Source organism: Centroberyx gerrardi, chromosome 2, assembly GCF_048128805.1.
Source record: "Centroberyx gerrardi isolate f3 chromosome 2, fCenGer3.hap1.cur.20231027, whole genome shotgun sequence".
Lineage (NCBI taxonomy): Eukaryota > Metazoa > Chordata > Actinopteri > Beryciformes > Berycidae > Centroberyx > Centroberyx gerrardi.
This window is the reverse complement of record NC_135998.1, coordinates 12,194,121-12,207,655: the sequence shown is the minus strand read 5'-3', so window position 1 is coordinate 12,207,655 and position 13,535 is coordinate 12,194,121. Positions and strand designations below refer to the sequence as shown.

Sequence of the window (13,535 nt, the reverse complement as noted above, 5' to 3'; positions counted from 1 at the left end):
AACTCCTGTCTGTTTCTGCATCACTTCTTTTCTGTCTGTCTGTCTTTCCTTCTTTCCTCTCTTTGTCTCTGTTTCTCTCTCTCTCTCTCTCTCTCTCTCCATCTCACTTTTTATCTCACTCTGTCCATATCTGCTGCTTCTCTCTCTCTCTGTCTGTCTGTCTGTCTGTCTGTCTCTCTCTCTCTCTCTCTCTTTCCATTCAATTCAATACAATTCAGTTCAATTCATTGTGTTTTATTGGTACAATAAAATATACAATACAACTTTGCCAAAGCATGTAACAAGAAACTAATCATCAATTAACCAACATTTCAGATAATGAATCCTATCCCCTCCCATGTATCAGTGTGTGTATGTGTGTGTGTGTGTGTTGATGTGTATTCAGACCCTCCACTGTCCACTTTCTCTCTCTCTCGCTCTCTCTCTCTGTGCCCTCCCTTCATGTGTGTGTGTGTGTGTGTGTGTGTGTGTGTGTTGATTGTGTTTGCCTCTCAGGAAAAATCTCTGTGGCGATGCTTTCTCCACTAGGGGGCGCTTTAACAGGCCTTGTTACTGTGAAGCTGAGAAATAATATTTTAGTAAAAGTAATAAAACAGTAAATACATGGGATTGCTGAGGTTACATTACATAAACAAAAGCCATTGGATGTAAACAATCCTTGCATTACCCCAGTCTTAATGCCCTTACATATACATAGACAGTATACTGTACATCTCTTAAACCCGTTTTCCTCTCTCTCTCGTCCTTTTACACACCTGCAAATAAGAGTTTCATCTAAACTTTGTAAATAAGGTTGATGCCACAGCCGCTGAGCCAGAACGGGTTATTAATTAATTTCATTTTCACAGTTAGTGCATCGTCACCGACTGTAAGATAGGCTATATCAACTCTTGGACTGGTGGAAGCACTTATCATGGCGAAACCCCACATTTTCAGTCTGTTTTATTTGTCTGCAAACAGCAACTAACGAAAACAAGCCTTGAGTCGTTCTTCGTGTCAACAAACCGTTTTGTATTTACTCAGACGTCTGACAACATCAACATGTGTTTACTGCCCCCGTGTGAACCGGGCGTTTGACTGTAGAAAGCATAGCGTTAAAACGGATAGATCGGCATCTCCTGGGTGCAGGGGTGTCCGTTCACTGGTGGACAGCGTGTTGATCAGTGAAATCCGCTGCTGTGGTGTTTGGTTGGAATGAAAACCTGCAGACTCTGGACCCTAAATGGCACATGATTGCCCATGCCTGGCCTAAGATATGACTTCTATATAATTTGCCACCATGACGTCAGAGCGACTCTGCATGGGGACAAGTTGAGCATTTTTGCTTGATCCCTGCTCTCCATTACAATGATGAAACCCACAAGATCATTTTGTAGGCTACTGACTTCGGCTGAGGTATGGTGAGTGCCCAGCTGATGCCCGGACGACTGTTTAAAAGTAAAGGCCGCTCTATGGTTTCTATTACTGTGTTCAGATGTCGCGCTGGGCCGCGACGCTGTTATAGCGGGTTTTCTCATGTTAATGCCGCCAGTTTGTAAGGCATTAATTACTAGGGCATGATAATCTAGCCACGGGATCTCCGCTGGCACCCCCGATTGCCCGTAGGCCTCCTAGGGTAGGCCTAGACCCAATAGACTGGAAAACAACAAGAGAACTAATCAGCCTGATTGAGAAGTGCCAGTCTGGAGCTGAGTAACGAGACCGTGAATTAGGCTATTGTAGTTAGAAAAGGAAAAAGATCACAAAGGAAGATCACAACTCTTGAAATGATGACTATAAAGACTCTAACTCTTGTTGCATCAAGACATTTGTGTAGATAGATTATGGTTATTATTATAGCCTATATTGTATTAAAAAATATTATCAGTGGATATGACAGTTATTGTTCTCCCAGTTAGTTTAAAACGTAGGTTGGCCGAGATCTGCAGGCTTCCGTACCTTCAATTTATCGATTTGAGAGTGAATGGACAGGCTTTCTGTGTCGCGGGCGGGGTGATGCTTAATCAGATTATTGCTGAGTGTGTGCGTCTGTATGTGTGTGTGTGTGTGTGTGTGTGTGTGTGAGAGAGAGAGAGAGAGAGAGAGAGAGAGAGAGAGAGAGAGAGGGAGAGAGAGGGAGGGAGGGAGGGGGTTGGGGGGTTACAACCTAGGGGGTAGGTAGAGTGGAGTTGCCCCGACAGTGATGCTCTCACACACGTCGGAGAGAGAGAGAGAGAGAGAGAGAGAGAGAGAAAGAGAGAGCGAGAGAGAGCGCTGCACATAGAAACAGCGGAGACCAACCGAGGCCATTCACCGCGGAGAGACCTGGCTAGATTATGACTTTTTTTTCCACTGAAAGCGCAACTCATCGGTGCAGTTTCCTCAATCACACCGGGATCGGACACATCAGCTCTACTCATGCATGCGTGTTTTTCTGCTGAGAATCAACAGAGCAACTAGGAAGAAGTGTGAAATTACTTTTGGCTTCAGGTGCGTTGACACAGCGTGGACCTGTTGCGCTCAGTGTTTACTTCAAACCTTCAAACGTAGGGCTGCGATTAACTCGTGGAAACTTCGTAAAAACGGGTCATTTTTTTGGTGGGAATCGCGAAACATCGTGAAGGCAATGCGGAGGAGCGGGTCGGAGGTGCGGAGAAAGAGTCACCAAAAGTCCCACGAGAGGATGATGTGACCCTCTCTGTTTAACAACTTCAATGACCACATCTCTCTCTCTCTCTCAAACACACGTGAAACAACAGCATTACTACTTCCATGTCAAGGCTCAATCCAACATGACTTTGTCCGGCGTTTTGTCGGATACCTGTCAGCTCATTTTACGTGACTTCATGGAGTCGACGCTTTGGAAATAGGACTTTATCCGCGCTCGCTGGCCGGGGGAATAGTTGCTGCAACACGTTGCGAAAAGGACCGTGCACACTTGGAGAGCTACGATGCGGGGCGCTCTGGGCGCATTCATCCAGTCCTGTCTGATACTGCTGGTCCGAGCGGATCAATGGAGGCTGAAGGACTCCACCAACTGCGAGCTAAATAAGAAAGTAAGTGATTAAAAATGTCCCCTTATGAAAAAAACTAGTAAGCCTGCACACACAGCAAACATATGAATATAGCAATATTATGGTGATACCATAGGAGACAAAATAGCCTACTGCAAAGAAGACTCACTGGGAGTAACACACACACTCTGAGTCTAATATGATAGGCTATAACAAATACTATGAAGTACAATAACGTTACTATAAACTCTTGAGTACCAGACACACTACACGTCCCTATAGGGATATTATAGTGATTTTTCGTTAAAACAACCATACTATGTTTTCTTTTTGTAAAGTAGCCTAGGTCAGAAAGTTATATATTAACGACAGAGCCATAATCAAGAATGTCATTTTTTTGACACAATGCTCATTCTTTTACACGCAGTACAAAATATTAGGACTAACTTCTTAATGCTGAGTTGCACTCCCTTTTTTGCTTGTCTCAGCTGGTTCAAGACTTAAAAATCCTCTGACCAGTCTCCCCACTTCGTCTATTAATGGTAAATGTAGTTGATTGATAAAGTCAATAAGCGATCATAGCTCACACCTGGATTCACCTTGTCAGTTTATTTGTTGGACAGAACAGGTGGTCCGCATTTCCGTTAGGTCTATTGACTGGTTTTGTGTTGTAACATGCAGGTCTATATATATGTGTGTGTGTTGGGGAGAATCACAAGATTACATTTTTAAAAGTTTCATTTTAAATTTGATTAATTAAACATTCTATTCTATTGTGTTTACACATTGATAACAAAAAAATAACCTTTTATATTATGTTTTTCAACAACTCTGTTAAATCCCTGTTAATTAGTAGTTCTCACTTGTCAGTCATGTTCCTCAAAGTCACATAGACCATTTCAGATGAGTGTTCATGTGTGTTTTGGACCCACCAGAAGAAGGAAGGCAGCCCACTCTGTGTGTACCAACCCACAGTTTGACTAAACATTGATGTGTGTATTGTTAGTTTGGCACTTGGGTCCTAAGTGGCCTGTTAATAAGTCATTATCAGTCCGTTAGCAGTCTGTCCAATAAACAGTCTCTCACAAACAGAGTGGCAGTTTTGTTGGCTGGTGGATGTAGTGTCAGACAGGAGCAGTGTCTGTGAATTACAACAGAACTGAATGAGGGGAAACAACTTCTAAATGGAGATGGAGTCTCTCTCTCTCTCTCTCTCTCTCTCTCTCTCTCTCTCTCTCTCTCTTTCTCTCTCTCTCTCTCTGTATGTCTTCCTTGTCTGAATTTCTTTGGTTGGGGGAAGAGCCCTAACCCCCTCTACCCATCCACTCCACATTACTAGACTAGAACAGCATCATACAGCTGTAATGCATTATCATAAAACTTCAGAGGTTTTCCATCAAATGAATGTACATTTCTTCCTGTGCTCTATTAAGCAGAGTCTGCTCTCTCTCGCTCTCTCTCTCTCTCTCGCTCTCTCTCTCTTTCTCTTGCTCTCTCTTTGTCTCTCTGCCTCGCTTTCCTCTACATCCTTCTCCATGTCTCTCCGTCTCTCTCACACTAACTTTCTCCTCTTATCCCCAGCAAACTGACCTGAACTCCTTCCTGTGGACGATCAAGCGGGACCCTCCCTCCTACTTCTACGGCACGATCCACGTCCCCTACACGCGCGTCTGGGACTTCATCCCCGAAAACTCCAAGCAGGCCTTCCAGGAGAGCAACATCGTCTACTTCGAACTGGACCTCACCGACCCGTACACCATCTCGGCCCTGACCAGCTGCCAGCTGCTCCCTCAGGGCGAGAACCTCCAGGACGTCCTGCCCAGAGACATCTACCGCAGACTGAAGCGACACCTGGAGTACGTCAAGCTCATGATGCCGTCCTGGATGACGCCGGATCAGAGAGGGAAGGGACTCTACGCGGACTACCTCTTCAACGCCATCGCCGGGAACTGGGAGAGGAAGCGGCCCGTCTGGGTGATGCTGATGGTGAATTCGTTGACTGAAGCGGACATTAAGACGCGAGGGGTGCCGGTGCTGGACCTGTACCTGGCCCAGGAGGCGGAGAGGATGAGGAAGAGAACGGGGGCGGTGGAGAAGGTGGAGGAGCAGTGCCACCCACTCAACGGACTCAACTTCTCCCAGGTGGGTTCAGGCCTGTTTTTCAGGTTTTCATGTATTTTGTTTGTATTGTCTTTTTGTTTGTGTGTGTGTTTCCTTGTGACCATCCATTGAGAAACCTTCACAAGTGTTGAGGACACAGTCATGAAATAACTTGGGACATGGGTCTTGGAACGCATGTTTATCATGGTTTGAAGTCAACATGAACATGAATAGATGTCATCCCAGCATGTGATTTCTCAGTTTTGTTTTTCGGCATTTTCACCTTTTTGTTTGACAGTTGAAAGTAGAGATAGACAGGAAAGATTGTGGGGAAAGAAGGGGATGACGTGACAAAGGTCCTGGGTCGGATTCGAACCCAGGACGATGCATTTACATGGTACGCGCCTTTGACCACTGAGCCACCAGGACGCCCCGTTTCTCCGTTTTTATCTCAGTATGCAGCCCTGGTTATGTAAAAGTTAAATGAAGTTGAGATGAGTATAAAAGGGCCTCATATCACTGTTCTTCTATAAGTCAGTGGTTTTCTATAAGTCCTGGTTTATCTTTTTCTTTAGTGTTGTTGATGTAAAATCTGCTCTGGCGAAGAGACCCCACCTCCCCTCATGAAACGCTTTATCTCAAGGGACTAAAATGCCAAATTAAAATGAGAAATGTTAGGTGTATAGATTCACATATGATATTTTTTTCCCTGAACACAGAGGCCCGTATAGTTCTCTCTCTCTCTCCCTCTTTTTCTCAGAGCTTAGCTGAGCGGAGAGAGGTGTGGTGGTGTTAATAATCAGCTGTACAAACAGTGAGCCGTGCTCCGCCGTGTCCTTTGTTATTAAAGAAAAATGGATCCTAATGACTCGGGTCTGAAATCAGCCGAAAAAAAAGAGAAGCCTTGTTCTTCGAGCCAATGCTCTTAAGTCCCCTTGTCTGTCTGTCTGTGTGTCTGTCTGTCTGTCTGTCTGCGCCCCCCGGTGACCCTTTCAATTACCAGACGTCTTTTCAAAGGCAGCAGTCACTATGAAATCATGTTGCGTATTATTGTGGAATTTCTGCTAATGCTGGTTGGGCACTAAGGGGATTACACTTGACCAGTTACCCTAACACCCAGAAGCTTAAAGTGTTGTTATTTTAAAGCGGGCCTTGTTGGCCCCTCAAACCATAATTCTCTGCCCTAACCACCCAGCAGCAGTTTCTCTTTGCTTTCTCCCTGCTGAATTGTAGATTCAGTGTGTCTACAATACTGGAACATAATATAGTGTACACATTTTAATGTAGAATTACTTGATTTTCAGTCACTTGTTTGTATTATAGCTTGAAGTGAAACCAGTTTCTCAAGGCAGTGTTTAGTTCCAGATTAAAGCATGGAGCATGGTAAGTCAGAGTTTACACTTTGTGAAAATTAGATTTTTTTTTTCGAATCATTGGAGAGGATTTCACTCTGACTGAGATGAGGTAGCATTTTTCATGACAGATGACTCCGAAATTTGGCTTGTGTTGTAGTGGATTTCTCTTTTGAACTGATCCAAATCATCTCTCATATCACTTCGTAGTTCTTCCTTGAATGTTTGCAAATCAGTCTTCATTTCTGATTTAAGGTCCGTTATCTGTTTCCTGATGGTTTCCAAACCTGTGCGCACCTTGGCGGTTGTATTTCCCTCGCCTTTTCCTCGACTTCGCAGATGTTGGTTGTCTCTTCCATTTCGCCTTTATTTGCTTATGTTTCTTACCCCCATTCATGCTATCAAAACTTGCTTGTCAGTTCAGTTATATGAATTTAGGGGGATTTTCGCTGGCGGCCTTAGGGAGTTCAAAAGTTACACAGCCACTCTGACCATAGCACCTGTCTTGTGTTATAAACATCTCCGTTGAAAAGGCATTTACATAGAATATTTCCATAAAACGATGTCTCTTACCATTAAAGAAGATCACTGACCTATAAAGGCAAATGTCAGCAACTGCTTTTGTGTGTTCTAAAGGCTGAAGGTCTTTGACTAGGGTTTCAGATCCACTTCTCATGCAGTTCTTTGGTTTTGGGCAGATCTGATGTAACTGTTCCTTGTGTTATTAAATCAGGATGAGTGCTGGATGCTAAAGGGAAAAGGTGGGTGGTGGAAATTGTGTTTGTGTTTGAGGTTGTCAAGAGGACACCTCCCATCGCAGAGCTTTCATTGAATTAGGTTCACAACACCTCCAGAAGGCTCAACAATTAATTCAGTTAATTCATCCCCTATCCTGCCGCTGCACATTTAGCCCACAGCGTCTCACTCCATTATTTCCCTACTCCATCCCAAACTAATCAGCAACAGTTTGATGGACGGCCGACCCTGCTGGCTTGAAGCAGCCCGCTCAGCAGTTCATACACATTTTTTTCACAGTTTTGTTATTGAGTTGAAAAGGGCAATGCCATTTAAAGCCTTTTAGCTCAACTCAGCTGTATGATGTGCAGATAGAGTGTGATGAGTGAAATACTCTGCGGGTAAAACAATACTGCCGCCTGACTGAAAGTGCCGTTCTATCAAGCTACAACTGGAGAACCGTATCTAGGGTTTGTAATAGCCGATATTTTCACTGGCCATTTACAACTGGCGTGAAACAGACTTTGAGGTTAGGGAGAGGCAAATGGAAAAAGAAAATATTTAATGCATGTTTGTCTCCAACAAAGTCTTATGCCTTTGTTGAGGAGAAATAGATAGATTACCATCCTCCTTGCTTGTCCACATTCTATGTCCAAATGTTAAGATATGCTTAAAATGCAAATTGTCAAGTTTTAAGCCAGAGTGGAAACAAGGCCTTACTTACTTTACCTGAGGTTGTAGCCAGGTCCGTCACTTCATACAGACATGTTAATATTCAGTATGTTCGCTTTCACACTGACTCATCAAACAAAGCTGAACAGAACTGAACTGATTCATACTTTATTGGCACTGTAGTGTGGGAATTGTGCAGCTGTGTTAAATTGGCTAATGTCTGTAAGACTTGGGCAACAAAATGCATTGAATGCGTTTTTACACTGAAAAAAGACGAGTGCTTGATTTATCTCATCTTACAAGTGATGTGTCCATTTTTGAGTCTGTCTGGCAGTATAAATCAAGCACATTAAGCTCATTATTCGAAACGACAATGAAATATATTTTCTTTGCTCAGATCTCTAATCTGGCCAAGCATGGCTGCCCTTATTCTCGCACGGTGCCCCTCGCCTTTTGATGAGCGAGCTCAGCCTTGCCCATTACACTAAGTGAGCTTGTTGAGGACAACAATAGCCGTATGAAGGACTGCTTTCTCTGTCACTGTTGTTGGAAACCCACGGGACATTCCACACCTCAATGGAGCAGACCTGCTAATGAAAGTGTTGTTTTTTTCCTCCCATCATTGGGAGTAATGGTGCATGGAGAGGTGATGAATGCTGGTCTCAGTGTACGTCTATGAGGAAAGGGAAGGAATGTTTGAAACGCTTTTGGTTCATTCATGACTGAGAGGGGCGAGAACAAGGAGAGCGGAGATGCAAACTGAGATCAGTAGAACGCCCATTAAGGAAGGAAGGCGTGACGCTGTCTCCATTAAAGGTATCATGACGTTACTTCTGTGTGACAACCTTGTAACTTCAATTCTGGTGTTTTCTTTTCACTTGAATTGAGGGGTTACATGGTCCCCCCATGTGCTAGGTTTCATGAGCCAAAGGCTGATGAAATCCATTCAAAACCCACCCTGAAGTCTCAGAAATGCATGGTTGTCAGCCCGAAAATACGGTTGTTTCCCCATTTGATGGAGTAATTCAATTCTCGTTACGTTTTTTAATTCTCATTCATGGTCTGAGTAGTTCCAACTCATCTTACAGGCCTAATTGAATTTGTTTGAAAAATATTTCTGTTGGATGAGGAATTAGTTTTTCCTCCATAGCCTCTCTCTCTCACTCTCTCTCTCTCTCTCTCTCTCCCCTTCTCCCTCTCTTTCTTTGCCTGAAGAGAAGCATAAGATATGAGAAAGTTATTTCAGTGGCCAAAACCAAACATAACTTCTGCCCAATGTGAAACTGAGCGTGAACCAGTCTCAATAGCACTGGTGATTTTAACCCAATTATTAAATCCTCCTGCCTGTCTGCAATCTAGGCATTTCCATACCCAATTGCAGAAGAATGCTCTTCTTTAAACGTGGCCATAACACGCATATCCAGCCCAAATCAAACTTTTACATCTCACATTGCCAGTGTCCTGTAACAACCTTATATGTCCCAAAATGTGCAGGAGTTGGAAAAAAAAGGTTAATTCCTCCTTTGATGCTCACGCAGTTTCAGCTTGACCTCGGGGTCACGAAAAACATGGTCTGCTCTCAATTACAGTAAAAAAAAAAAAGGCAAAACTGGGGATATGAGGTTTCTGTAGGACATTGAATTTATACTTGAACAGTGAATACATCTACCAGCGTTCTGTTCTTGAATCAGCAAATACGTGGGAAGCTGTCTAGCGGCATCATATAGATCTGAGAGGTCACATGCAAACCCAGGACTCAGTCTGTACCGAACTTCATGGGGCAGGACAGCGCCTGTCACAAAGTGTGAGCATCTCCAAACTCCCCGGCCTGTGTTGTTCCAGTCCTAATGACTGTTAAGTGTGTTGGTTATGTAAATTCTATGAAAAGTGAAGCTTGAGATCCAGCAGAGTACAATGGCTGTCCTTATTTTCCGGCCCGGCGTGGGCACTGCTTTGGGCAAGCTGCCATTGATTTCTCTGAGTTTGCCCACAGAGGGAAATCTGCCTCAATCCTCTTGGTAATGAGATTAGATGGCAAAACGAGCGATGAAAATGATGATGATGATCACAGTGATGATGATGGTAATGATGATGAAGATGTATGTGTATTGTGTGCGTGTGTGTGAGGGCGTGTGTGTGTGTATGCATTTGCATGTGTGTTTAATGAGAAATTCCCTTGTCTTCTTCCCTCTGATTAGGAAGATTCCCAAAATATTTCCCTCTAATGGGGAAACAATTCTGGTCTGTCTGTGCACATATGTCAGTCTGTGTGCGTGTGTGTGTGTGTGTGCGTGTATTTACATGTGTGTGAGTTGTGTTGTGTGTGTGTGTGTGTGTGTGAGAGAGGGAGGGAGAGAGAGAGACAGCGAAAGAGAGTGGAGAGAGAGCAAAAGAGAGAGTACAGTATGCATGCACGTCCGTGTTTCCAATAAATCACTGTAATTTCAGCACACCGGCAGCAAATTTGATTAGGTCTCATTTGTCCCACTGGAAAGAACCATGGCTCTCCAAACCATTGATGTAGTGATCATGGCGTACAGAACAGAACGGCCAGCGGTGATGAAACTCTATATGCTTAACCACATGCTTACACACTGCAAAAAAAATGACAAGAACAGCAAGCAATCTTACCTTGTATTAAAATTCACTATCTGCTTGTGCAGTAAGATTATTTGACCTAAGATGTCTTTACTTACACTTGAGCAGTCTTCTTATAAGATGAATCCACTTGCTAAGTTGGTCATTTTTTGCAGTGCAGCTGCACATTTATATGCACTGAATAAAATGTGGCCAAACATTAACTAATGGATCAATATCTTGTTTCAGCCATGGCTTACTCATGATCTGTGTCACTAAAATTCTACCCAAACAAGATCGGAGCAACTCTCCTTGCATGTTCTTGCCAGTAGAAAAGATTTGTCAGCTGGACTACAGTTTCAAATAAATGAATCCAGTTGGTGTCCAGTTGTCCCTCGCCCTGCTGTGGAAGAATGATTTCACTTCCTCATGGACTTAACACCATTTTTACAAAATTATATATCCACCATTGGTGAAAAGTTTGACCGATTTTACCGTCTTCATGTTGCTTCTAGTAGTTGTGACCATGTTGTCGCATTAACTTTTCGTTAATATTAAGGACTGTACACAAATGTAGCCGTTGTGTTATTGCATTGACTTGTCATTTATATGAAAGACCCTGAAATTGTTAAAAAAATCTCATAACCTAGGTTAGTGTGGGGTCTCTCACAATGACTGCTACTGTGAGTGATTTGTATTTGTTCATTTGTTATTGATCAGATGTGTGCTATCTTTGTTAAGTAGTTGTGCAGTATTTATTATTATATAAAGTGCCTGCTATGTTTCAAACTTTGAAACATTTTGCAATTTAACATTCTGCTCCACTCTGCTTTACTTTGATCATTGGGACTATAACTTTCCACATTGAACTGTGTGTGTGTGTGTGTGTGTGTGTGTGTGTATCCATGTCAATGTGTATGTATGGCTGTCCATATCTGTTGTTGCATGAGTGCATGTACATGTTCACGTATGATTGAGTGTGTGTGTGTGTGTGTGTGTGTGTGTGTGTGTGTGTACAGTGTTCCAGACTGAGGTTCTAACATGTCCTCACAGCTTCCCTTGAGTCCCTGGCTACATGTCTCACTGAGGTGCTTGATTTCCTTCCCTCTGTTGACCAAACAGTCCCATATTAGATGTCTGGCATTTCCTCAGGCAGTATCTGTCTGTCTGTCTGTCTGTCTGTCTGGATAGGTGACACTGGAGACAGAGACGTGTCGCCCCTCTCACTTTCAAAACTATCCTGGTTTATAGCCAGAAATTGAAGCTAAAGGTCTGTCAACAAGTTAACATGAAGGAAGGCTACTGAACGTGTATCACTGGAGCGGATGAGTTTGAATGTGAAGAGCTTTGATTATGGAAAGAGATTCGTGCCAGAAGGGATTGTGTTTAAACTGCATACATTTGAATTTGTCATGCTCATATTAAACCACTGAAATAACAAAACAAGTTGAATAAATGAATACAAATATTGAATTTGTAAGTAACAATTTGAAATTCAATGTGATTATTATTGAATTTAACCTTTAACTATCATTTCAAATTCATTTTTCTCAGTTCAGATTCAGTTTTCTAATTCAGACTGAGCTCTCTGAGACACAATCTGGGGATTTAGGAAAAGCAAATGAGCAAAGATTTAATCCAGCATACTGGTAATTTCACTGCTAGTTTTTACTAGCCAAATCCAGATAGACGCTCTCTGATAAGTTTCTGATCTTTTGGCACTTTTTAGAGTTCCCAACTGAAAGGTAACTATTGAAAAGTGTAGGAATGAGACAAGGACAAAAACATCAATTTCAACTTAAAACGGCAAACTTCAAACTTCAACTTTGCTTGTTGTTGCTTTTTGCTTTTCCTAAATTCCCAGATGTGTATCTCAGACAGTTCAATCTGAACTGTAAAAAACTGAATTAAAATTGAGAAAGCTGAATTTGAAATTATAGCAAAAGTAAAATTTAGCAATAATCAATTTCAATTTCAAGTCTTTGTATTCAATTTCAAATTGTGCCCTACAAATTCAAATTCAGTGGTTCAATATGAGCATGACAAATAGAAATTGATGCAATTCAAATGCAATATCTCTGCTGGCACTTCTCTCTTTCCGTATTGACTGGCTTCTATTGAGTGGCTTCATTCTAGCTGTCTAGATATATGACACCGGAAACAAAGATGTGTAATGCCTCTCACTTTCATTTCTACTATCCTGGTTCATAGCCAGAAATCGAAGCTTGAAGCATTCCAACTAGTTAACATGAAGAAAGGCTAATGAGCATACCAGCCCTGGAGGTGATTAGTTTTAATGTGAAAAGACTTGATAGGCTTCTAGATAGATGACAGATGAGAGCTCTTTTTCATAACTCTCACATTCAACAGCTGTGCTATTAGATAATAGCATGGCTTGATTTTCCACCTACCTGTTACTCAGCGGCATTGTTGTCATGCAGCTGAAAAACTGATTTCACAGTATCTTTTCAAGTTTATTCAACCTTCATTTAACCAGGCAATAAATCGCACACTCTAAAATGCATCATCTTTATTTAATCACAGGAGGCTTTGTGGGTAAACTTTATTTGCTGTAAAGAATTTCTTGTTTCATAAAATACTAGAAAGTTCCTCAAAAGAGTTTTATTTAGGACCAATAACAGTTTCTCTATAATTGTGAGCAAACGTCTTTGCCGCTGAAGAGACTAGATTTGCACAGCACTTTAAACCAGAAACCTTCTTTACTTTCACATCATCCTGATTCAAGTGAGTCCAACATTTAGAAGGTCAAATATAGATCAAATAAACGTAAAAATTAGATTTTCCTTTCCTGGGTAAATCCACCCATTTGCATCCTTTTGTTTTCCGAGTGCACCTGAATGAAAGCTGATCAGACGCAGTTGGATGGTGCCAGTTCTGTGCCAAGGAGAAGTCGTATATACAGTAACACAGTCCAGTATAGTGCAGTCTGTCTTCTGGAGAGTGCTGCAGGCTTTTCCTGGTTTGTCCAGCTCAAATAGGGATTTAATAGCTTGTCTCTCTGACTTAACACCGGGTCATGAAAACGTGTGCAGGCCGAGGAGCCTCATAGCACGTGTGTGTGTGTTTGAGAATCCGCAAGTACAAG

At 42.4% G+C, this 13,535-nt stretch overlaps 1 protein-coding gene across 1 annotated transcript in view; it reads left to right on the top strand.

Annotated features, from left to right (window-relative positions):
• The first annotated feature begins 2,233 nt into the window (after positions 1-2,233).
• The window catches only part of trabd2a (TraB domain containing 2A), a 72,878-nt gene continuing 61,576 nt past the window's right edge, over positions 2,234-13,535 (top strand). The window contains exons 1-2 of the mRNA XM_071913587.2: positions 2,234-3,035; positions 4,575-5,135. Of these exons, the coding sequence (XP_071769688.1) occupies positions 2,931-3,035; positions 4,575-5,135 (666 nt within the window). The 5' untranslated portion in view covers positions 2,234-2,930. The remainder of the gene's footprint in view (positions 3,036-4,574; positions 5,136-13,535) is intronic.